This window comes from Glandiceps talaboti, chromosome 15 (assembly GCF_964340395.1).
Source record: "Glandiceps talaboti chromosome 15, keGlaTala1.1, whole genome shotgun sequence".
Lineage (NCBI taxonomy): Eukaryota > Metazoa > Hemichordata > Enteropneusta > Spengelidae > Glandiceps > Glandiceps talaboti.
Window position 1 is genome coordinate 17,292,151 of NC_135563.1, and position 26,775 is coordinate 17,318,925.

The window sequence follows — 26,775 nt, forward strand, 5'->3', positions numbered from 1 at the left end:
ATGTTTATATACGACAACTAAACATTGTATATATTCCATACGGTGCGACTAAAAGAACAATATACACATTTTAAAAATGTAGTCTCTCCATCAGTCATGATAGGTCTTCAACAGGATGCTGTGTGTTCAAGGTTTTATTTTCAATATGGTATTATAAACAACCTATTATCATATACCTTTCTGATCACGTACTGTATATTGTTGAGGAGAAATCGTGAGATCCAATGGAGAAATCATGAGTTCTACCTGGTCAATAATTTCCATTATAATTACGCCCCAGAATGCTTCCCAAAACATGGTCAGTGTATAGAATCATGTGCTTTGGATTTTTAGTGCAATTTTAACCCAAAAAAGTGAATAATTTCAAGATGTGTACATATTTAGTTCAAATTTCAAATTTTATGCGGTATATGATAAAACCTTTAAGATGTGCCAATTCTATTCCATAAAACCTACATCCTGACCAAAAAAGTATTTCATATTCTTGGATAATCTGTCCATTGATGTCATCAATGTTTCATTTTCCCTCATTATTTTTAAACTCCAAACATATTTAAAATTAACGTGTTCTCAAAATCACCTGAAAATATTCTTCGATCTCAAAATATTCTTTGATCTTTTGTTTTGTATTGAATTTTTTTTTAGTGTGTAAGTTTCACAATCATTTTTGTATATTTTTTCATGTTTCAATGCACAATCATGGTGAAAAGACAAAAATCAGAGATTTGGATTACAGAAGAGAATCAGCAACAGGCCTCGAAATGGGACGTGACAAGAACGTAACCTTGTCCAAGACCTGACCTTGGCTCACTAGAAACAGGAATAATGCAATCATGATATAGTTGAATAGGAAATGAACTTGGGTGAAGTCAACTTGAAATGAACCTTTTTAAATAGTCAATCTCAGCGTGTTCTGGCAATGACCATGGGGTCTATTACAATATAAAAGTCCCTTTTGTCAATCTCATTCCTTTAAATGTGGTAACAATGAACCACTGATTTCTAAACGTTGCATGTTGATTACAAAATTCCAACGTGTACTTGACAGTGTCTTTTCAAATTCTAATTTGTCAGGTCAGTTGTCAGAAATTCTTAGAAGAAAAGTGAAACGTATCAAGCTATAGTTTTCTAATGCCAGTACCGGGTAGTACTTGCTGGCTTTGACCATGAATTTGTAGTCAGACACATTTGGTAGGGTGTCGATGTCTATTCACACTTGAAACACTTGCAACAAGAACAAAATAAAGAAAGAAGAAAGGTGACAACTAGGGGGATTGAAATTAAGAACTTGTTTTCATTTCAAAGTTTAATTCCTCATTTTGAATAGTCAAACTATGCACAGAGGGTGGTGACTCTTGACAACAGTCTAAATGCTAAAGACCAATGTGGTCATTACCTTTAAAAAGCTTAGAATCAACAATTCAAATCTATCCTAACAATTTAGCGCCTAGTTAATTAATAGGGAGCATGTGTTTGCATGTTTTTGATTTCAGGCGGACTGTTTATAAATGCTATACCTTGGTGTATACCATTGTACTTTCTGTTGATGTTGTCTAGACGTTAACCATAACAGTGAAACTCCTCGACTATCTACGCGTTAACTAAAAATCGTGATGTGACTTGGTTTGGTTCTCACGTAATGTGTTTCTAATGAAGACAATTTGCCTATAAAATCTAACGCTTTAAACGGAGTCACTTTTTTAAATTTTGCTTTTAATGATTCAAAAGACTTCACATACAAACCCTTCTGTTGATAGACATTATGGTGTTGCCATGCCAACAGAAAGGGATCGGATTTGAAATAACCCATCAAAAATGCAATTCTATGGAACTAATTTTCTTAGTAGTTAACCAACTTCAAACCTGTCAAAACTAAAAGAAAGTCTTTTGTAAAATATCTGCAATTCAAAATGCTGTTAACCATATCTGTTTGTCTAATTTCCTCCCTAAAAAAATCTATTCATTTAGGTGAAATTTTGGATAAATTTTGTCTGATTTGTGTTACTTTTCAAGAATTTACATGACAACCTTGCCATTCTTTTATTTTTTAAAGCTCCATCGGATGAATTTTTCATGCAAGCTTTTATTTGAGTTGTTTGCATAAATTTAAATATATGACAGTAAGGAGCATCACCACATGTTTTAGAGTCTCTCCATTACAAGAGGAACCTACTTTGGCATAATCTTGCTTACATTCTGGCTACCAACTCGGAATTTGCTCAGACATGAATTGTTACTTTTCTTTTGACAACAGCACTTCTCCAAAAGACAACAGAAGAACAATAGCTGTTGTTGTTTCTTTGTGTCAGATTATCTCATTATGCGAATTAAACTGACTGATGACATCATAATGATAGTTTAATCTCCTTCCATTGTCCACTATTCATGATATGTAAACTACAACCAACACTTAAAGCAACACGAGCTGTAACTGGAGTATCAATTTTTTTTACAAGAAAACCAACAAAAATTTCCCTGAAAATTGTTAAAGTACTAATAATCAGACACTACACATGCTAACGATGGGTCAATTATTTACAGCAACTGGTTGTAATCATGATCACATTGGGGTGCTGAATTTTGGGTATGGACCCAAAAATCAATCTGTTTGGATTTACTGTACCATATTATGTATAGGTGCACAAATACATTTACCAGAAGGTGATATAATTACTGTTCAAAGTGTACAATATTACTATATATTAATATTATTATGTTTGACCAGTTGCAGCTAGTGCAGCTCTAAATATGACCATGTGTCCTTATTTTCAATGTCACCATCTCTAGCAATCTGGTGTCATTTGTATTCTTGAAATTCATTTTTTTAAATTTTCCAAAAGCGTCACTCCTCCCAAATCACCTCTAAAACACAAGTTTGAAAATTGAATATACCATTAGTTAGTTTTTGCTAAACATACAAAACAATTAATGTTCTCAGTGTGAGGACTGTTACAAAAAAGTAATTGCAAAATTAGATATTAGGTCTTGTTGACTTTCACTGCAGTAGGCTTTGTTTTCACTGCAGGCGCACTGTCCCAGTACAAACATATTCGGAGCGAGACCTGTACGTGATGTCACTCCGTAACCAAGAATAAGACTCAACAAACAATTTAAATCAGAGCTAAGTATATTTAGCATGATGTATATGTATTTAACATATTAAAATCATGTAATGCCACTCATTTTGATCTTAAAATTTGGTGATTGTAGGAAAAAGTGTAAAAATTTCCAAACCTAAGCATACTTGAACCCAACCTGTGGTGTGAAATGATTCTGATTGGTTTTTTTTTCCTAAACATGTCAAAACTCACAATACTTTTAGACTTTAGACTTACAATATTTTGACTTATGTCCACAGATTTTCTGACAGACTCAATTGTTTACATAGTGGGATCAGACACAGTACTTATCATGTTCCCTGAGTGGCTGTATAAACCTACTATCAATAACACAGTGTGTACTTTTCAGAGATGTCATATGTTACTTAGAGTACACATTTGATTTCAGTCTCATAATACGGCAGTGTCAACCACTCTGTAGTTGTATGATGATGGATTGATACTACTCTGGCAATCAGGGGCTCGGTTTATTACCATAGCCACAAACTTAAAACTACTGTTGTTCAATGTGGTAGATTACCCAAGAGGACGATAGCTGTGCTGTCTGTTGTGTGACCTTGTGATCAAGATTAAATACTGGGTCTCCACAGTGTGCAATACAAGAACATGGCAGTCATCAGAAATATGCATTCAAATAGTTCATACATCATGTCACAACAACAGTTTGAGTTTAAGTCTATCTCAGTAAACCGAAACCCTGATTGCCAGAGTAGTAACATTCCAAAGTGTATTCTCACCAACATATTATCTTCAAAACATTTACAAAAAGAATATTACATATTCTGATAAAAACATAACATAATGCTGATGATCTACAAGCAAAATTTCTACTCCTTTAGCCCCAGGCAAGAGACATCCAAGTTAACTACAGGACATTTCATTTCCTATATTGTAGAACAGCACAGCCTAGAATTTATGTTAAAGTACAGACATTTCCTTATACTATTTTTCAAGCTAGAATATCAGAAACCATGGAGAACAAAACATATAGTTTCTCATGCTCTTCAATTGAACTGCATTGGTATCTGAAAATGCAAAATTCTTCATGACAGAATATAAAAAAATACAAATATTTTAACCAGGCATTAAATTAAGTATGCAAATTTTAACTGATATGAAATAACATCTCACCTTACAATATAATTTTTATCAAATTTAAACAAAACTACACATTACGAAATGCAACAGGTCATTGTTAATAACCACTATGTTTGTAACATTACATAATATATGTCAGACTGGCTTTGACCACTGACATGAGGAGATTTGGGTAGGGCGCCCTCTATCATTCACTAGCAAAATAAGTCACATGAATGTGTGTTAAATGAAAGATGGGGAGAATGCTGTCTTAGCATGCTCATACATGTTAATAAAGTTACGGTGAAGAAGGAATTTGGTGTAGATTAAGTTTTCTGTGCTATCAAACAATTGTGGCATCTGATAGTGCAAATATTAGATTTTTTGATTGATAAATTCAGCCAAACTTGCAATGTACAAAGTTCAGAGCAACTTAGATCATTAGTCAACTACACGTATGTACTATCAAGGCAATTACACGTAATTTCAATTTTTTTCAAACATCACATTTGTACAACCAGGTTTTGACCCAAGTCTGACAACACATCAAGAAAGGAAAGTTATTATTTGTACATGAATTTTTTGTGGTGGTGTAAAACAACATCTGTTTGTTCATATTGCTCCAAAAGCTAGTGTTATCTGGGTTAATCTGCAAGAAGAAGAAGAAGAAGAAGAAGAACAACAACAACAACAACAACAACAACAACAACAACAACAACAACAACAACAACAACTGCTGCTGCATATAAATATACACTCTAATATACCACAAATAATAAAGAAGGTTTGTCGAGAAGTGCAATAAAAATTGTCTTACCATTTGAGATGATGTTGGTTTTGGTGGAGGTGGCAGTTCCTTCTGTTGAGGTCTTGATGGCGGAGCCGACACCTGCGGTGATTTGGTAGGGGGTCTGACTGGTTGCGTTACTGGTGGTGGTGGTGGCTGTTTTGTTGGCATAGGAGGGGGTCTAACCTGGGCAGGTGGCTGTGGAATTTGTTTGGGAGGTCTTGGAGGTGGTACCTGTTTTGTGTCTGGTTGTGGTATTGGTCTCCGCACATCTGGTAGTTTTGGTGTCGGTACATCCTGTTTGCCAGGTTTTGGTGGTAGATGTCTCTCTATCGATTACAATAAACAAATATTTCATCCAGAAAAAAACTAATCACAGGTACTTTTATATATTTGTCACCTGCAGTCAATACCTTGGGAATTACTTGGAAATCCATCTTTTTTCCCCAGATTTGGTATTATATCTTCAGAAATTTGTGTTTATTATCACGATAGTTAAAATATTAATGTGAATTGAGTGTAAAAAAGTTAGCCTAGATAAAAATGGCAATAGAAATTTGCTATACATATCTATAATTAGCTGTTGATCTGGTGACCTATGACATCTGAACTCTGACCTTAAATATTGTTTGCTAGTAGTAGTAGAAGGGAAGTGCTAGTATTTAAAGGAAAAGTTCAGTCAGGCTTATTTTTGACTTTGGTTACTGCTATTACTTTAGCTATATTTTTGGGTGATAAAAGAATCCTTTGGTAAATTACTTAATGTTGAAATCTTGTAAAGAAACTCTACTGCACTTGATACATGTTCAGGTATATAAGCATGGGGGGGGGGGTCAAGATTCATAACTAGCAGAGGAAGGAGATTGTGGTATTTCTACATTTACAACGTTGCACAGAAAGCTAGCATTGAACTTCATCATTATGACAGATGCGTGGGCATTTTGCTGTGGACCAGCATTTCAGAAGTGGGTGTGCTTCTGAAAAGCATCGCTTTACCTTAGTAATTGCATAAATTTTGCAGTTTAGATTTGAATAAGTTACTTTCAGCATATTCATTTCCTCATTACCCGCTGGAAACGAAATTGAAGTTATTTGTACATGAAACAGCAAAATTGACAGAAAGCAGTGTAACATTTGCTGTCTGCAGGATGTCAGCATATGATGTTATTTTGATAATGTGCACGAATGACTATGAACATGACACCGAAGTAGCTAAGAGGGTACTTTTTGGGTTGTTTTTTGCTTACACAGCGGAGGTAAATAATAACAAACACAAGGATAACAAACACCTATTTCAATAATATCATACATTCGAAAACAGTCCTGTTGAGAAAGCATTATATGTTTCTATATGATTCATATACCAAGTTTTTTACCCAAGCCATGCTGTTTTCTCCCCTTTGGCTGACTGGGTAGACTCAGTACTGAAACTGTATATCGAATCATTGTCATAAATGACCATGTTTCGAGAACCACACAGAATGAACAAAATCACATACCTGTCATCATACCAGCTGGTGATGAATCGTTTGTTTGTTGGTTTGGTCGTGATGGTAATAATGGTGGTTTGTCTTCTGGTAATGGCAATTGTGGTCGACCGTGTACGCCATCTCCACTGTTACCAGGACTTCTTAATTTTAGTGGTCTGTCAGGAAGTGATGGACTTTCACTTCTGTTTAAATTTCTAGGGTCTCCAAATTTGGGTTCTGTTTGTTTTTGAGGAATGATTGGTTTCTTGACAACACCATCATTGCCGCCGTTCCCAAAAGGACCTTTCCCCAGATCAAACATTTTCTTTAAATTTGAAACTGCTGAAGAAACAGTTTCTTCTTCTTGTGGTTCTCTGGACTCCTCCTTTTCTGCTATATCAGTTGCTACAGTTTTCTTCCAGGTTGGTGCTGATGATGTTGGATTTAGTTCTGGCCTTTTCCAAGGTGGGGCCGATGATGTTTCATTAGTTCCTGCTGACTTTTTCCAAGCCGGTGTCGTAGATGATGGCTCATTAGATTTCGGCAATTTCCAGGCTGGTGTCGTTGTTGTCTCACCGGCTCCTCCCTTTTTCCAAGGTGGTGTTGGTGTCTCATTGTCTTCCTGTTTTTTCCATGCAGGTGTTGATGATGATGATGAAGATGTCTGATTGGTTGGTTTTTTCCAAGCTGGTGTGGTAGTTGATGGCTCATAGTTTCCTCCTTTCTTCCATGCAGGTGTCGGTGATGATGATGATGATGATGATGATGCAGATGTCTGATTGGTTGATGTTTTCCAAGCAGGTGTGGTGGATGGTGAATCACTGGCTCCTTTTTTCCAAGCTGGTACTGTTGGCTCTCTGGCTTCCTGTTTTTTCCATGCAGGTATTGCTGGCGATGAAGATGTCTGAGGAGTTGTTTTTTTCCAAGCTGGTGTAGATGATGGCTGATTAGTTGACAATGCTTGTTCTTTTTGTTGTTGCCATGGACTTTTGTGTTGTTGCCATGGAGTTTTTTTAGGAATGTCAGGAACTGCTGGTTGTGATTGTTCTTCACGTCGGGCATGAAATGGTATATGAGATGGGTGTGTGTTCTTCGGTGTGGGTAATGGGAACGCATCACGCGCTCCAGATGGAAGTGGCATAGGAGGTCGACTGCCCGGTGTTTTTGGTGTTAGAGGTGGTGATTCATTTTTCTCTAAATTTTGTCATGGGAAGAGAAAGAGAGAGATCAGTCTACGACTGCCAATAAGCTGACAGTTGGAGACTGATAGTTTCAACCTTCAGTCTTCTTGTCGGTCAGCAAACAAGTACGGTCTTTTCCATCATGGTTGAATCAGAAGTGTTGTTAATTTGACCAGATTTGCTATCTTACATTGTATTAGTTGTATCTAAAGACATTCACACTACTATTTCATCTGTGCACGAACTCAAAACTTGTTTCAAAAAATTTTGAATCAAATCACGTGTTCAAAACTTTTGAGAAACTTAATCAGTTGGACACCATTAGAACTGTTAATCCAATAAATATTTGTGAACTACCAGACAAATACATACATACATCAACAGAGACTACCAGATTTGGCAAAAATTAATCTTATTCAAGTTGTAACCATGACAACCATACAACAACAAATTTGCTCTATCATTTCCATAGGCTATTGGATATTTGAGAGTGAGTACACAGAAAGAATTCTCAAATGAAGTCAATAATTTCAACTTTTCAAGATAAATAGCATCAGGTGATGTAACAATGTAATTTAGCGTGGACAGTTCATTTGTTGAAGCCATGCAAATTTACGAAACTCAAAATTTTTGTTTGACTTTGGCCTAACAGATGCTTTTTAGTGAAAAATGCAGTCAGCAGTCATCAAGAACTGAATTCAAATACACAATATCATACCATAGTATATTTCAGTCGACTATAACCAAATGTTTGTATGGAAGGAAAATGTTGTCTTGTTCTGAATTCCACACTAATACCAGGTTATGGACAACAAAATTCAGACTACAAACTTTTCAAAATGACACATACATGTACAAAAAATGTACATTCATTTCAGACTTTGGCAAGGGCAGCCTAAACCTATCAATGAAGCCATTATTACAAGAAGGTACATTCAAGTATGCCAATTTTGTCTCCTTTTGATTTTTGTTATTTGCATGCTCATTTGCATACCAGTGATGTCATCAGCTACCAATGCTGTCATTTGTATCCTCATTTGCATACTAGTGACATAGCAACCGATGTTCATTATCATTATAACATTAGTATGTTCTATATGGTCTTTGTATATGTGATTACCTCATATCAATGGAAGTATGCATGATATGATGTATACATTATTGCATCAAGCATTGCTATGCAGGGCTATCATAAAACAGCACGTTGTACCACACTATACTACCATTTGGCAGTATTCAACATGTTTGATTTGTCGTATTTTGGATTATCATTGTCTTGGTTACCAAACACCTTGTGTGCATGCTAAGCTACCAGTCTGCAGAATCCATGGAAATGCTGTCAGAAAACCTCTATAGTATTCATAGAAATGCCATCATGGTAAAATCTCTAAGCTGCAGAATTTATGGGACGGTATGGGAAATCTCTGCAGAATCCATGGAAATACACTGTGGGAAAACCTCTATAGAATCTACAGAGATACTATGGTAAAATCTAATACTAGTAATAGGGACATCATTCAAATATTCTTAGATTCTTAGATAGATACACTTGGTGTACATAAACAAGCAAGCAAATCACAGGGTTACAACAAACCAACCACAACTTGGGGAATCTCCCAGTTGAGTATTAAAATCAGATCTCCATGAATAGCACTCACCCATGGCATACCGATTTTGTCTGTGTTACACTATCTCTGGCTGTGCTATGTAAATTTGCATAGATTTTCACTAGGACTCTACAGGGCTGGCAGCAGAGTATCAGACACAGAAGACGTTATGTAAACTTAGACTATAAAACAATAAGATTAAAACTCAAAAGAACAATATAAAAAGATGAACAGGTCCCCTAATTACACACTATCATATCACTAGATATGTCTCAGCCCAAAACATTTCCGTTGGTGTCACTTGCTGACATGGGCATACAGCTATACTTTTTTGAAAATAGAAAGGTATGCCAGCAATTCCCAGAGACTATTTTGTGAGCTAAGACATGTTTCTTTATCGTGAGTGAGTGGTGAACTTGACAATTTGAACTGTGGTGATATTATCAGTTATTTTAATATTTAAATTTTATGATATAATGTATGTTGTGTTTTTTGTGTAATTTGCATATCATTGCTATGTCAAGAAGCATACGATGTACCTCAAAACTCAACCAGTGCATTCAAGTGCAAAATGCTTTGTCACTGACATATGACTGCTTACAATATATAGAATATAATACGCCATGTTCCGGTTATTAGAAAGACAAAAGATTTTCTAGTTTGGCCACTAGGGGTGCTGTTCAGCAGCAGCTTTGGGATGGCTACAGTCTACCTTAAACAAAATCATAATTTCGTCGTTTTTCATGGCAAAAGTTGGCTGTATTCTCAATCAGTCACAATATTCTGCCAAATTTGTTTCCAATCACATCTGTTTTTATAGGAACTTATATTTGCTGTAGCATTATTTTCTTCACTGCTTTATATAGTGGCATATGTCGCTCTATTGTGACACTTTTTTTGTAAAATGACTGCAAGGTGGAAAACCAGAATATGGCGTACTATATCAATTTGACAACATTATCCAATCATTGCCATCATGAGTGACAGTTATATAGAATGTAATTATGGGTCAGATTTTGATAAACCTGCATGGCTGCTTGATATTTTGTGGTTTCAAAGTGACAGATTAGAATTAGTCTTTGGTATTAGCTAATTTAACATTTGTATGCATGTTGTGGTGCAGAATGCAAGACTGAGTGGAGCTTTATGTATGGTTGATTTTAAATCTACTGTTAACCCAAGAAACAAAACAAAAATCACATTTATCAATCATAGCTACTATGGTTTTACAATGAGTAGTACATAGAATGATGTGCACATGACATACATGTTTGTTATGTTTTCATGTTCAAGCATGAAAGTGAAGTTACAGAACATGCTGGCATACCACTGGTGATTTTATGTTGTGTCCATGAAAACCCATAGCACATGCAACCACATTACATGTCTTATGCCGCTGCAATGCATTTTTTGATGAGCATTTAATGCAAAATGCAAGTCTGAAGTTGAACAAGGTTCTGACTATTAGGAAAACATTCTCATCTTCTGCTACTTTTTTGAAACAAAATACAAAATTATTCTTATTACATGAAGGGAGTTTGACTAAGAATTGCAAGAAAACACTTGGACATTTTCCATTCATGCAATTTGATTGTCTAAGTCAAACTTTTCTCAAACTCTGGTAATTCACATCCTTCATGGCAGTACAGAATCAAAGGTTATGTAGAAAACAAAGGTTCCTTTGGATCATAAAGTTGAGGGCGCTCACACTAATGGATAACGTTTTAAGCTACAGAAACTTGAAACATTAGCCACCCTAAGTTAACACATATTTTTTCTGTACATACTTGTGTTATGTACCAATTGTTGGCCGAATACAGACACTTTCCAACTGAATTGATTTGCCCATATGTTACATCCAGTGGCAACTATGAGATTAGAATTCCACTTTTTAATGCTATACTGTGTAACTATTCAACAATGGCAATCATTATCATCTGATTTCAGTTATTTTACATTGGAGGCATCAATGAGATTTTAACAAATGTCATCAAAATAACTAACGGCAAATAACAAAATGGCAATCAACTTAGTGGTGGTGGTTAAAGGGTTGGTGAAACGGGAAGAAAGAAACTTACCTTCTGGAATCTCATACATCTCTTCTGGCTCTTCATAATCATCATCATCATCATCTGTATCGCCTGTTGGTATCATAAAGTTTTATATAAAATGTTTGCATGTATACAAAACCTACAGTAAACTGGGTATTGTCATAGCAACATAGAGGAGTTTCGAGGGTACCCATTATATCAACTGTCACTATTGCTACAGGGTAATGCTTTACCTCTCAATGAAAATCCATTTTGAATATTCATGACCAAGTTTGCATACCAAAATATCAAACAACTCACCATCGTTCACAGCCTCATTCTCAGGTATTTCATAAACTTCTCCATCTTCTTGATAAGTAGGTTTTTGTTGTTGGCGTCCGAAATCAGTGTCTAATGGCTCTTCATATGTTTCTTGTTCTACGGGATCTTCATAGTTTTCTTCATCATTTGCAAGTGGTACTTCATATGTTTCTCCTTCCTGCAGTTATTCAAAATTTAAGTCTGTATGTACTAGTTTGCAAACCTAACAAACCGACACTGTATCAGATCTCCTGGAGATTTTCACTGCCACCTAACACACAGAAATTCAGACATTGTTACACACACACACACACACACACACACACACACACACACACACACACACACACACACACACACACACACACACACACACACACACTCACACACACACTCACACACACACACAATGCACACGCACACAAACACACATACACACATACATACATACATACATACATACACACACAAACAAACAAACACAAACCTACACAAACAAACACAGACAGACACAAAGACAGACACACACACACACAGACACACACACACACACACACACACACACACACACATACACATTGGTATACACATTGGTATCACATTGGTTTCTCTTCTAAATTACAAAAACTACTATTTATCACATTCATTTCTCTTTCAACAAGTTTAAAATCACAGACGAAAGCAAATATTACATTGGGGTGGTGAAACATAAAGAAGACTCACTGGTTCTGGAGGAGGAGGTTGCCTCATGTGGGCTGGTTTCACTGGTCTTGGTGGGGGCCTGTCTTGACTTTGAAAAGTTGGGGGTTGAAATGCTGGTTGTTGTGCTCTTGGTGGTATTCTTGTTTGCATTGGTGGTTGTTTTGGGGGTCTTTCTGGTTGTCTTGGTGGTAGTGGTGATGTTTTTGGTGGTCTATCAGGTAGTCTTGCTTGTGGTGTTGATTGTTGTTGTTGTGGTCTGCCTGGCAGTGGTGGTCTAAGCAAGCCAAAATGGAAATAAATTATCAGTTTATTAAGTAACTAGAGTGGCCAATTTCTATCAAAATATTTAACATAGTAAGCAACTCAGAAGTACAAATCTGAAATTTCGCTGTTATTTTCACAACGAAATATTTGAATAATGGACAAAAAGATTTGAAAGTGTAGCCATAGTACAGTTTAAAATGAACACCAAACACTGAGTCGAAAAGAAGAGAATGAACAACTCATTTTTTTAACAATTGTACAAAAAGACCAAGAACAATCTTTGATAGGAAAAGTTTTGGATGATTTGAACTACTTTGAATTTCAAACAAATTACTGTACAGTGTAGTCTGCTGAGGTATATTTTTCCTTAGGAGATTTCTATTCAAAAAATACACACGGCTTTTACCTGTTACTGTGTCCGTTTTGAGCACCAAAATGACTCTGAAGAGAAAAAGACACAATCAGGTAATATTTAAGTTTAGAATTCACAGTGGAAAACATCTTGTATTAATAACTCTGGCATCTATAGATTATAACATATTGGCCAATTTTAATATTATAAGCCCATAGGCGTGATGGTTAATTTATGTCTACAGACTTGGCTATCTGACATGACATACTGACTAATTTAAGCCCATAGACTTGGCTATCTGTCATAACATACTGGCCAATTTCAGGTCCATAGGCTTGGCTATCTGACACAACACGCTGCTACCAATCATTTAAGCCCATAGACTTGGCTATCTGTCATAACATACTGGCCAATTTCAGGTCCATAGGCTTGGCTATCTGACACAACACGCTGGCTACCAATCATTTAAGCCCATAGACTTGGCTAGCTGGAACAGCATACTTAGCTATTTGGCATGACACACTGGCTACGATAACAACAACAAAAGCTCCAGGTTGACAATGTTGTTGTTATGATGTAAAAGTTATTCAAAAAATTAACTTACTACAGGTGCTCTTGGTGGAGGGCCTGGCATAGGAGTTGCTGTGAAGTAAACACACAGAGAAATCAATAGTTGTGAGGGTAGATTAAGACCAATGGCATCTAAAAGAATAACTGATGTTGTACTAACTATGCATTTAGAAATACTGACATAGCGAGAGTCTCAAAATTTACTATTACATTGTTCAAGAAAACTCCAACCAATTCCTAGTTCAAATCAAGAAGAAAAAAGAGGGATCACCATGCAATTTTTTTCTAATAGAACTCACATGATTTCAAACTCGTCCACATCACAATTCAAAATGGCCGACAAATACTATGTTAACTCTGGGAAAGTAATGAAAGGGCGATTTCCATGGCAACAAGTTGGTGAACAATCAAATTTCTATGATTTGATGAGGCACAAGAGCAAGTTTTCAGAGGGCAAAGTTTTAGGTGAACTACTTTGACTTTTAAAGAGAATTGGTGCCCAAAGCATATTCTGTCTTCAGCAAAGAATTAAATTTCTTACAGTCATCAGGATCTTCATAAAATTCTTCTTCTATTGGTTCTACATCATCTGAGTCAAAGATTAAATAAAATGTATGAGAAAACCGAAAGTACGACTGGTACACATTCACTGTATGTCATGACTATTTGAAAGACAAAAGATTGTACAGTTTGGCCACTGGTGGCGCTATTCAGAAACCAGAATCATTCAGTGCTGCTGCTGGGTATGAAAATAGCACTGTTACAATTTGTGACAAAGTATCAAACTAGACAGGTGTTTGTACTTTATTCAAAACAAACATACTATCAAAAAAAATGTAAAAATAGATAAATAAATAACTACATTTTTAAAAATTAGTTTGTAAACTGTTTCCTACCTGGGGCAAGATATTCCGGAACTTCATCTCCAAACTGAATATAAAAAGAAAAACAAAACAAAACGTAAAAAAACAAAACCAGTAAAGAAATTTCCATGCAACAATCAAGGCAATTCTCCTCCTACAATTGTAATATTTATGGACATTCCTCCCTCTTACTAGAATTAGTTAAACTTTGATAGCTGGTTTTCCATAGTAATAAAATGAATCCAATTTGTCAATACCTCCACATCTGGGGGTAGATCATAGTCAGGCCGTTCATCATCATCATCTCCTAGCTCTTCATCAGTCTGGAGGAAAGAAGAATCAAACTATCAAAAACATGCCATACATGAGAAAAGCATTTTGAATTATAATATCAGTACTACAGAATTTAGTCAGTATAAGAAAAATATCATTTGAAACATGTCAATTATTGTGGTCTTAAAAAAAGAAGACAGTATCCATGGTTACCACAAATGATAGACAGCTAGGGAATAAGACATGTTCACATCACAGGTCAACTTTAAGCAGAAAACTAAAGTATGTAACGTTCAGGTACATGTACGTTTTTTGTGAGAAGATGACACATTTCCATATTTAAACTCTTGGTGGCGCTGTTTACTCAGAAATTGCCTTTGTTACACATGCATGATGTCATAATTATTTGATTATGTGTGCATTGAGAGGTATAGGTCATATCTATAAAAAGGTCAGACAAGTAGCCTTTCAAATGTCTCATATCAATAGAAACCAGACAGTTAAAAATATGAAATATCAAGTTTTAAATATCACACTTTCAAGACTGCATGTAGTCTAGCTGGCTGCTAAAACCCTAAGGCATATTTTGCAACCAGAAACTCTACCAAAAGACAGCAAGAGACTGAGAGTCTAGCAAAAGTCAGACAATGGTCAGACACTTGGAGCTACACACCAGAGGTATAAATAACTCTCCTCAGTTTTTGTTTGGCACATTCTGATTGTGTACGTAGATCTGGGTCTTAGATTACATACAGCTACTTCTGTAGACGGACTGTACTCAGGACAAGAGCCTTGCCAAATTTGTAAATCAAAAAACACCACTTGAAGAATTTCAAGCGAGACAAAATGCAATATGAGTCAGAATAAATAAGATACAACATGTTTTATTTTGTCGTGCAAATAATTTGCCGAAGGTGAAGTACAACGGAAATCATGAAACCTGAAACAAAAATCTTACCACCTGGTGCAACAAAAAAAACACTGTTTCCTCAATTGCCTTATGCAATGTTCATCTTAACCAACATTGCTACACTTTCTCTGCACCAACTGTGAGCCACCATATCAAGGACAACACGGAAGGTAAACCCAATGTTGGCGTGCTCATTCTATTATTTTTGAGAGTCAATTGACTAAAATGTAACCATTGCACTTCAATTCTTGTCATCCCAGATGATGTGGAGATGTTTTGTTGTGAAAGATGATACAATTTAGCAACGTCTCTAAGACCTTAGTATAGCCAGACAATAAAATGTACCAACGTTGGTAAAAATTTGTGTTGAGCTAGTCAATATAATGTAGCAACGTTGGTAAGATATTTACTGAGTTAGTCAAAAAAAATTTATTTCAGGGTTCAAGACTTTCTTCAAGTCAGGAATACACAGTGTACTTTCTCATGAAAAATTAAAATGTGTTTAAACTTACCTTATTATCTACGTCATCAAAATCTGAACCCCATCCGTCATCTGTAAATGAATTAACTTAATGAGTTTACAACAACTTTTGAAACCGATCAACATCGAAACCACCATACCATTCACATTTTTAACTTTTCAAATATTTTTTTCAAATATTTGAGTGGCACACGCTGAGTTTATTATAAGTTATGCACTGTTTCACTCAAGTGAAAAATCATTTTGATTGAAGTGCTGTCACTGTCTGAAACATGTGTTGAATTTGCACATAAAATCTAATCACTCATGTGACATGCAGTGAAAGAATGACCTAGCTTGTGCCTCTACATTGAATAATTAACGAGCACTTCCATATATGGGTATAGCACTTCCATATATGGGGATAGAGTTAAATCAAACTAACATGGCTCCAGATTCAAAATCAAGTTTTATTCAAGATTTTCACCTGTCACTGAACAGTATTTCAAGATAAAAGAATAGATCTACCCACAACCTACACCTCTATCAATAGCAGGAAGAAAATTCAAACCATTTCTTACCATCGTCTTGTTCATCATGATAGTCTCTAGGGGCAGGAGGTGGGGCTGGTACATCATTCTTTTTAAAACTACCTCCTATCCTGTAAATAAATAAACAAAGAATAAAATGATGAGTTTGTCATGTAAACTGCAGTCAGTCCAACTACACATGCAGAAGTCTGCAGTCAGTCCAACTACACATGCAGAAGGCTGCAGTCAGTCCAACTACACATGTAGAAGTCTGCAGTCAGTCCAACTACACATGCAGAAGTCTGCAGTCAGTCCAACTACACATGTAGAAGACTGCAGTCAGTCCAACTACACATGTAGAAGGATGAACCAATTCAGAAACATGGACTTGAAAAGTGCAGTCAGTCCAACAAGGTTGGAATAATTTCAATATAATGCTAATATCGATGAATACCTTCAATGGCATTAAAACCTATCTTCTGGTGTTGTTAGCACAATTGATAAGCATAATTAGGGTTTCCTTGTCATGTTAGTAACTGTACATTAAATTCCGTCACGAAATTTTTCGTGTATTACTCTAAAACACCAGGATTGAAGCGTGTTAAGAGTACGTGTTGGTTCAATACTCTAAAGTATTAAAGTTGAATTATGAATAAATCACAATTCAAATACTGTCTAATATTTAATATATACAAAAACTACCCACCCCACCACTACCTACATTCAGTTTGCTAACATTTCAGTTTATACATGTACCATTCACACTAACAGTTATTCACTTCTCTGTAGATATGTACGGCCTGGAAAGAACTCTTACACTATCCAAAGACCTATAGCATATTATTCCTAACATAATGAATGTTTTTAAACATTACTATATGTGTTTTCAAACAAACCGTTCAAATTGAAAACATAATTTTCTACATTTAAAATCAGTGAGCTAGGGACTTTCAACTTACTTTAATCGTTGCAGTACACCTTTCTTGCCCTTGATTTTGCCTATCTGCTTTACCAATGACCTGTCACAATGTAAAGGAATAACACATGATGAATAAGACTTCAATCAATCAATCAATCAATCAATCAATCAATCAAATCAATTTGATAAAGTGATCAAAACTTAATTCTTAAATTTTGATGTGTTTTTTTTTTTACTCTTGTAGACAAGGTGATATTCTGCTAATCAGAAATGGCTGACACCAAAGTACTTTGTGTGTGACAATTCAGAAAAATAACATTAGCTGTTAATCAGCATGCCCTTTACAAATGATGAATAAAACACTTTTTTGTTGTGGGTCAATATGATAGAAACTGATTTTTCTTGTCAGTCATTCCATAGTAAAGAATAGGGGATTACCAAATTTTGGTGAGTAACAAAAAATTGCATGATGTGTGTGTCTGTGGCACATCAAATTGGCTTTTTGGCACACTGTTGTCAATCCAGAATCATAACTGACAAATTCACACAAAAAAAATATGGAGTCCATGAAAATACTGACAATAACATCAACAAAAACGAGAGCTGGCATTAGAACAATAAACTACGCAACAAACAATATCATACATGATAATACAATTGTATCGGCACATATGCTATCAGTTCAAATAATTGCTGTAGTGCTGCCTGCATATTGTGTCTTTGTGTTCAGACAATGACGTCAGACAAAAAATTTCTAATGAAGCACGAGAAAATCTTTGTTTTTTTATTTAATAGTTAATTCACTTGAGTCTACCAATCTATATTACAAGCTCTGTGAAATGCTATAGCTCCTGCTCATTAGTTTAACAAGAAGAAAACATTTCCTTTTGAACATATGATTACATCAGTGTATCCATATAAGACAGAAGATTTTCACTCCGACTCAAAGCTCAACAAAGAAGGAACCAAGAGTCAACAATTTATCAGACAGAGGTTGAGATCTTGATGCTAAATAAAACAGCTAATTACTTCAACTCTAACCTGTCTACTTGCTGGCTCTGTGACTTGTCTTCACTTAGAAACTATAGTAACAGAGTCTTAGGTCATAGACAGGCCTACTTCAACTCAGCATAGCAGCTAGGCTTGTTTATATTTATGACTTGCTTTCTCTTATTTTGTTTGTATTAAAACTAATGTACAGGTAGTATAGTGTGTGTGCTTCCCTTTGTCTTTTTGTGAGATAAAACAAACAAATAAATATATAAATGTAAACTTTCACATCATATCTAAACATTGTCTGCCATGTCAAGCTCTACTGGTATTTCAAATGTACCAATTCAAGTTAGGGGGTCTATCATAGGATGAATTCATTTCAAGTTAGGGGGTCCATCATAGCACAAATTCATCATAGCACCATGGATATTTTAGTACCTGTTACAAGCTACTTAGAATCATGTTTTGAGCTCAAATACACTTTTGATAGGTATTCAAATCTACTTTTTTTAAAATAGAACAGCATACAGCCACAGACTAAATGATATCAAGGTGTTTACTAGTTACAACAATGGCTAGTTGTCATAGCAACACTACCAAAATAGAATACATGTACCACCCCCTCCTTGTACTTTCAAAACTCAGCAAGTGGGAAATTATTTGTACGAGAAAAAAAATTTTGTTTATTTGCTCAGGATAAATATTGATGAAATGTTTTGACCAATTTTGCTATGTTTATTATGAACACAAAATATTATAAAACTGAGGAAGAAATCTGAGAATTCTTTCCGCTAGTTTTGTAAGCTATGATTAGACCACACACAACACTGTCAGGCACTGTCACACTTGGTAAATTTAATTTGATATATTTTAAAAAGTTAAATACCAAATAAGCAAATATTTCTAGAAAGCATTTGATTTCCTCAGCTCTATACACTGAAGTCACTGAAATGTCAATATATTTAGGTGTAGTCATGTGACCTTAAAATAACTGGAAACGGTCCATTTTTGTATCAGATGATCATTACAAAAATTTGCCTTGAAGAGAGTTATTAAGAGACATGAAATGGCATACACCAAAACATTTTCACTACAAATAACTGTTTTAAAAGGTACAACATGCCCCACATATTTCCTGGTCCTTTTGAAAGAATAAAAAAATTTGGCGGTTAACAGTCATTTTTTCAAAGATATCAATTTTTTTATTTTCTCATAGAGTTAACACAATATTCAGTGGCCATATTGGATTCTAAAATCACTTAATTTTTTATATCATTTTTGCGCCTGTTTGAAAAATCTGTACAGCGACTCCTGATTTTTCTCTTTTGAGTTTTAACTGAGAATAGGTTGCAGTTTTCTTGAACAAACTATCAGCAAAAGTTCAAACTTCTGAGACAGAAAGTATGTTGAACCATCCCATATGGGGCAACAAACACCTGAAGTGAAAAATCACCTTTAATACCCAACAGACTTTACAGTTATCTCACACTTACTTTTGTTTTTTCTCTGGAAATGAGTGGTTCATAGCATTGATATCATATTCTGTTAGCACCTGAAATGAAAAATATCATAATCCAGATTACAACAAGTTACAACATATCTCTTTCCTATCATAATGCTATGTATACACATAACATACATAAGTAGTACATACAAATTTTTAAAACTTTGAATTTGCACAAATACTTAGGTACTAGTACTAGTAGTTTTTTTTCTTTATCTACTCACAGCAACTCCAACAAAATCAAGGTTCTCAATGTTACCTGCATTAGAGCAGCGTATCTTATCAGTACAGTCGCAAGACTAGAATGAATCGTTTTTTGTTTTAGGCCAACTTTTTCTTTAATAAGTTTTGTAACCTTCTCCCCTCCTCTCTTCCATGCCCATCACTGTCCAACTGAAAATGTGGGGGTAAAGTGAAAAATGTTTTCAAATTTGACTTGATTTTAAGAGTACAGATGATTTGAAACAGATGGAATAGGTCAGGTCAAAGGTGAAAGTTCAAAAGGGTACAAAATGGAGTCTTTCTGTATATTTCTTAGAATATGTCGCACAACCAGAATATGACACTGACAAGACTACATTGCGCTCTTCAAAATCAAGACAATAAAACTTATATGCCTCTCAACTTGACTCATAAAATACAGAAATATGATATTTTAGTGTGAGTTTCTGTTATGACATAAATATGACAGTTACACAGTGAACGGAAACAAATATGATCTGAGTTATACTTCCTTATACAAAGTTCAAGAAACAAAATGGAGTCGTTGAAACAAAACATGCAACATTAACATTAAAGTTTTACGATGGTAATAAATTCATTTTGTTGAACACTACATGCAATTCAATGTCATGTCGAACCTTGTACATAAAATTGTCAGCCAGTGATATGAAACTGACAATAATCTGAATATATCATCTTTCCTGTGATAACATTTCCTTGATAAGTTCTGTAAAGAAACAACTAACAAAACAAATTGTTGCAAACTTTAGGATATCTGACTTTTTTGGTTGCGTTTGAAAAATCTACTAAATAAAATGGACACAAGGAAATACGCTGAATCAATGGATTTTGTAATATTAATTTTTTTCAAAATATAAAACTTGTACCTACTATTATGTGTCACCATAGCAACCATTGTGAAATAATTTCTGCACGTATGTGTTTATTGTTACGAGATGATAGTTCAACTTTAAAGCCTATGCAAATAACCATATTTTTTCCATATTTTCCGTAAACTTTTCCCATTGCAAAATACTGCAAATCAATCCTGGAAGTAGTTCAGGCTGACTTTTTAATTGTCTGAACTACCTCTTAACTAATGATAGTACATTGTACACTGACTTGATGTCTGTATGTAAAAAGTCACATGAATCAGGCAAGCTGTTTACTAACCGTTGATGGTACTTTGTACACTGATTAATGTCTGAGTGTAAATAGTCGTGAATCTGGCATGGCCCAATTTACTTGCTTGTCAACAAAGTGCAAATATGTACAACAGCTTTGACCAATAGACAATCAAACATGCTCCAACAAATACAATAACATAAAAATCATATAAATCAGTCGATAACAGCAATGAATGCAACATAATATACCCTGGTACCTTCCAGCTAAAACTACCAGGCCTTAAATAAACAAAGTACGACTGTGTACTCTGTAAATAAAGTTGGATTTTGTTGAATGGCGTAGAATGGATCAGAGTTTAATAAAGGTCAGATGACAATACCCATTGGTGTAAACTTACCATTAGTTTCGTTCCATCCATTTTGTGACCCCGAAATGGTAAAACAAATTCATTGAAATTATTCTGTAAGAAAATAACAATAGAAAAGAATGTAAGCTATTGTCGGAAATACATGTAAATAACTCCTGTGTTTTTGTTATATCATGGTTATATTTTGATTTCTTTTCTTTGTGTGACTGTTATTTGCATTTTTATTATCACTTTCAACTCTGCAAACTTTTGTGTGGATGAGGTGTATTGAACATTGTTTAGGAAAGACTATGTTACGGATTGACAACTTTCCTGTCCTGTGGTGACTCTCTTTCTCAGAACCTGTATTTACATTATTACTAAGGTAAAATCTACCTGACTTCCCACGGTACGTTACTAGAGTCTCTACTAGAATTATGACAAAAGTTATAGAAATCTATGCAAATTTTACTACATTTACCCCTCTCTGTTACTAAGGTTTTGAAACTGTAGCAAAAAACACAGGTGGGGGGGGGACAACTTAGTTTATTCAGTTTTCAACATTCTCTCAACTACATTTTATATCAGAAGAATGGTGCATTTTCTGATAGAACTTGAACTTGAAGGATACAACACATAATATTTCTATTGATTTTTATCAGCTAAATTCTCATAGTTGTTGTATATCATCATTTTTCCTGGCACTTAAGTTTTAACGTAACTAGATCAGTATTAACTATAGAACATACAGCATTTGACACTTCCCTTCTCAATTTTGAGTGAAAATCAATAGAGAACCACTGGTAAGCCAGAAGTGAGTAAATCGCTTTTTGACAAAGTTCTGAGTAAGTGGTTTTTCTTTGTTTTTGAACCTGTTACCATTAAAATACCTTTATGAATTGATTTTCACTGATCAGTCACCTTTTTTTTACAAACAAAATTTGTATGGACTGCATACACCACCACAACATAGTAAATATTTATTGTATTTAACCACAGACACTACACAAAACCTTGAAAAGCTTTGTGTAGGGTCTATGGTTTAACACATTAGTGAAATAGCTGAAACCGTAACTGAAGTTCCATTTTCAACAACTGATATTTTTAAGTGCAAATTAACAATGCACTTATTTAGAACAAAATCTGAGATGACACGATGTACTAGTGACATTTAGATTTGCACAAAGAAGCTTGGAAACCAAGAATGTACCAACAGTGAAGGGAAATAGTGAGCGAACTATAAATTATAATTCACATAACCTACTTTGTGTAAGCTGACTTGAAGTTTACAGAAAAGACGGCTACATATTTGTTTAGGTTTTTTCAAAACTTCAGAACTGATATCATCTAAACTGACAACATCTATAAAGCTTGTACAGAATATTAACCCAAGTTAGAATTCCATATTTTCAGTTTTGGCATCAATATAACCTGGTTGTGTATAATTTATGTTTATATGCTGGTACCACACACACTGGAGATCCAATATGGCTGTCTGTTAAATAGTACTTGAAATTACAAAATAGTTGTGCTACTATTTTCAAATATCTATTGTCTACACAGACCAAGGTGTAAGCAAACACACCGTAATCCTTCATAAGTCTAAAAATAGTTTGAATATCGAGATACTCTAAATAAAATAGGTCAATTTCCCTATTTCCAGGTGCCAGTACATGCACACATATGAAACTAGTTTAAAAATAATTTGTGGACAAAACTGAAAACTGAAAGATGGTTTTGTTTTCATAAATAAATGTAATGCCAGTCATAAACATACTGTAGAAAACATACTTGTTCATATAAAGAATATGTGTGAATACTGGGTACATTAAATTGAGACATTTCTGAAATTATTGTAAACTATTCTTTGAAAATAACACTATAAATTTTAAGTACTGTTAATACGGATACCAGTAACTGAGGGTGCGAAAGAAGAAATATTATTCATGCATACATAAAACAGTAAGTTTTGAGAAAGAAATGCATCCATTTTGTTATTGTTGCATAAACTGAGTTTATAAGCCTTTTTATTCAAATAAAAATACTTCTGTATGTAAAATGGTGATTAAACTATATGCTAATATCGGATACTATCCCAAGTTAATGTTGACTTTAATGCCTTAGATTGTTTACATACATACGTGAATACAGGTTTTTGAGTTCTGCTAATTATTTCAAGTGATGGTCAAGTATATTTCAGTACATAGAATGCAATGGGTAGCTTTTAATATGCACTAAAAACTATGTCCAAAAATGTATACATATGTGTATCTCTCATTTTAGTTCGAGTCAATGACATCTCTTTCTTATATAGAACCATGTAACAACTGCCATGGCATTACATTATGAAGCTTCAGAGTCCTTGAGGGCATACTACAGTGACACCCTATTCCAATTTATACTTACATATATACATATAAAACATTCAATATATAAAGTTTTTTTTTTCTCTCTCTCTCTCTGTCTTTTTTAAAAAAATTCAATTAGTTACTATAAACTTTATTTTCAAAAGTTTCCCAATTGAAATGATTTCTGAATGGAATTGCTTAGTTCTATTTGCAGAGAATGTATAATTAAATCAGTACTCATTTCAAACATTTCAGTCATAATTAGGTGTATTAAATTATGTATAGACCTTACATGAAAAAAAACTAGAGAAGTGTAATGTTTACAATTAAATATGACCATGTGATGCTAAGACAATGAGATTACAATGTTTACAGGATTATTGCTGAGGTTGCATGATGGAAGTGAGTTTCCCTTAGTGAAATGCCAGCAGAGTTGTGTCTCTTTCCTGTAGAGTCTGTTTACAGTCATACGATATATGAGAGTGTACAGTACATGTAGTGTATAATAGCTTATGCTTAATTCCCATCATGCAATTTATACTCTCTACATGTTTTGGCACCTGACCGTTTTGGCCCTAAACGTTTCGGCATACTACCCAAGATGATTCGGCACTACTACCCAAGACAAACTGGCATTACTAATTAAACTTTGTAGTGCTTCTTTCATAAACTAACCCTAACTGTCTTGCATACAGTACTGAAATGTCTAATGTCTAGGGGTGAGGCTCAAATGTCTAGGGGTGAGGCTCAAATGTCTAGGGGTGAGGCTCAAGTGCCTAGGGTTGAAACAGTCAGGTGATGAAACAACCAGTGCCCCAATTAACATGGCTACATTTTCTAGTATACTAAAGCACCCAAGGGGTTCTATACAAACATAGTGAAAAGTGTTCTAAAAAGTGTTGGTAAAATATACATACATGTAGTGCCTTTTGAGAAGTCAAACAGATCTTAGAAGAAAATGTGATCAAACTTGTTCAGAGCAAAAAAAGAGGTTTGGCTTTATCTACCGTAGTATTTTTGTGACATATTCTTTATGTACATGTGTACATCAAAACTGTGTTGTGTTCCAGGTAGACATGACATACATGTGTATGTCAAAACTATCCATCATCATCACTATGCAGAAAATGATAATATGATGGTTTGGCAGTGACCATAGGCCATGCACGGAATGATGAAGGAACTTTAATAGCTAACAGTTTGATCAGATATCCTGGGAAATTTTACTAATTTTTGTACATATATTAGATAATTGAAAACATTAATGGGTTTTTGTACGACAATAAATGAACCCCTTATTCCTATAACATGTTATCACGAGCTGTAACTGTTGTTCATTCCTGTGTGAATTTTTTGTTTTAATCACCATTTCTTAGATTGAAATGTCTGTAAACTGCTTAATTTACTGTGTGTATGTTTGTTTATTTGTTATGTATGTTTGTTTTATAGCGCTTTCTTCTTTTATCTTACTGTACTCTTTTACACTATGGTGCTATTGTATATTTTCACTAACATCTAAGAAACGCTTCTGAAAATAACAAAATCTTACAAGATGTTAAATGACTGTGCAAAGTGTGATACACATGACATTACTTCACATTTATATTTCTCATAGATAAAACGTCCTAAAAAACTAATGTCGCTGACAAATTTTTCCTGTAAAATCATTTCCTGCTCATATTTGATGAAAAGTTCAATGATTGGAGAGATTGAAATAAAAAGGAAAATTTGTACAAATACTAGCGATCAATCCTATGACTTGAGATTTTGGTATGTACACATTCAGACTTCTACATCTACAATTACAAGTATACAACTTTCCAAAGTGTTTGAATACATTCAAAATATGGAAAAGAACTTCCAGTGAATGACATACACATTTATAATTGTATAAGACGTCTTTTTGTTAACACTTTTCTTGATTTTTTCAATAATTTCCCATTGTTAGAATATGTTGAAAAAAACTTTGAGAGAATGAATTTATAGTCAATTTTAAAGACTTCTTTTGGTAACCCGTACCAGGAGTTTTTTTCAGATCATGATATCATCATGAATGTATAGTCCTACATTTATGATATAATACTAGTATATATGCATATGAAGGGGTGTGTTGGGATAAGGGGGTTGGTGTTTTTTTTCCAGATGTTACCAAACTACTAAGGCTAGTTGAGATAGTCTTTCCTTCCATTGTGCTAGGAGTGACACTATATCCATCCCAGTGGAAACAAGAAAAGACTAACTTGTGGCGAGTTCAGGATGTAAGGCATAGATCATATCATATATATTTGTAGATTCACACGCAGTGACACCATGGATGTGATACATCCATACACACACACAATCACACGGGAAGATGCACTTCTGCCTCCCTCCCTCCCTCCCTCCGTCATTCAGTCTTACATCGTCTCATTGATGGTGACGATATTATAGCTTCAATCACTGCCAAAAAGGTGAAAACATATGACTGCGATTTCCATTTAGTCAATACTCGCAAATCCCCATTGACTTCCGGGCGTTGCCGAGAATCAAATGTACGACGTGACGATCATAGTTCATGAACGTCCCAGTATCCGTTGACAACTTACCGATTTTAACCAGTCCGAAACTTCTTGTACTGTCCAATTCTGCAGCACGTCGGCTGCCGGAAGAGATTTAGCAGACATGGTGGATATTATACTTGTATTTAGAAAACTTGGCAAAAGCTAGTCGCCGAAGCAACGGCCCATGTAGTTGATCACGAACTTATTGTAATTCCAAGAAGTCACTTCCTTGTTTATATCCTCGCAATTTGCGCAGTCTT

The 26,775-nt window shown here is 34.8% G+C and overlaps 1 protein-coding gene across 3 annotated transcripts in view; it reads right to left on the minus strand.

The window, feature by feature from the left end:
- Positions 1-26,703, minus strand: part of LOC144446572 (uncharacterized) — a 37,084-nt gene extending 10,381 nt beyond the window's left edge. For 2 of the 3 annotated variants that reach the window (XM_078136368.1, XM_078136366.1), the window contains exons 1-16: positions 26,561-26,703; positions 21,679-21,741; positions 19,921-19,979; positions 17,475-17,534; positions 16,567-16,646; positions 16,038-16,078; positions 14,600-14,665; positions 14,376-14,409; positions 14,021-14,068; positions 13,514-13,551; positions 12,964-12,998; positions 12,315-12,567; positions 11,592-11,769; positions 11,319-11,381; positions 6,483-7,646; positions 5,014-5,312 (exon numbers count right to left, since the gene is read on the minus strand). In XM_078136368.1, the coding sequence (XP_077992494.1) occupies positions 5,014-5,312; positions 6,483-7,646; positions 11,319-11,381; positions 11,592-11,769; positions 12,315-12,567; positions 12,964-12,998; positions 13,514-13,551; positions 14,021-14,068; positions 14,376-14,409; positions 14,600-14,665; positions 16,038-16,078; positions 16,567-16,646; positions 17,475-17,534; positions 19,921-19,979; positions 21,679-21,741; positions 26,561-26,638 (2,559 nt within the window). In that variant the 5' untranslated portion in view covers positions 26,639-26,703. Of the gene's footprint in view, positions 1-5,013; positions 5,313-6,482; positions 7,647-11,318; positions 11,382-11,591; positions 11,770-12,314; positions 12,568-12,963; positions 12,999-13,513; positions 13,552-14,020; positions 14,069-14,375; positions 14,410-14,599; positions 14,666-16,037; positions 16,079-16,566; positions 16,647-17,474; positions 17,535-18,337; positions 18,378-19,920; positions 19,980-21,678; positions 21,742-26,560 lie in introns of those variants that run through there. The other variant, XM_078136369.1, reaches the window with a different exon arrangement.
- Positions 26,704-26,775: the final 72 nt, after the last annotated feature.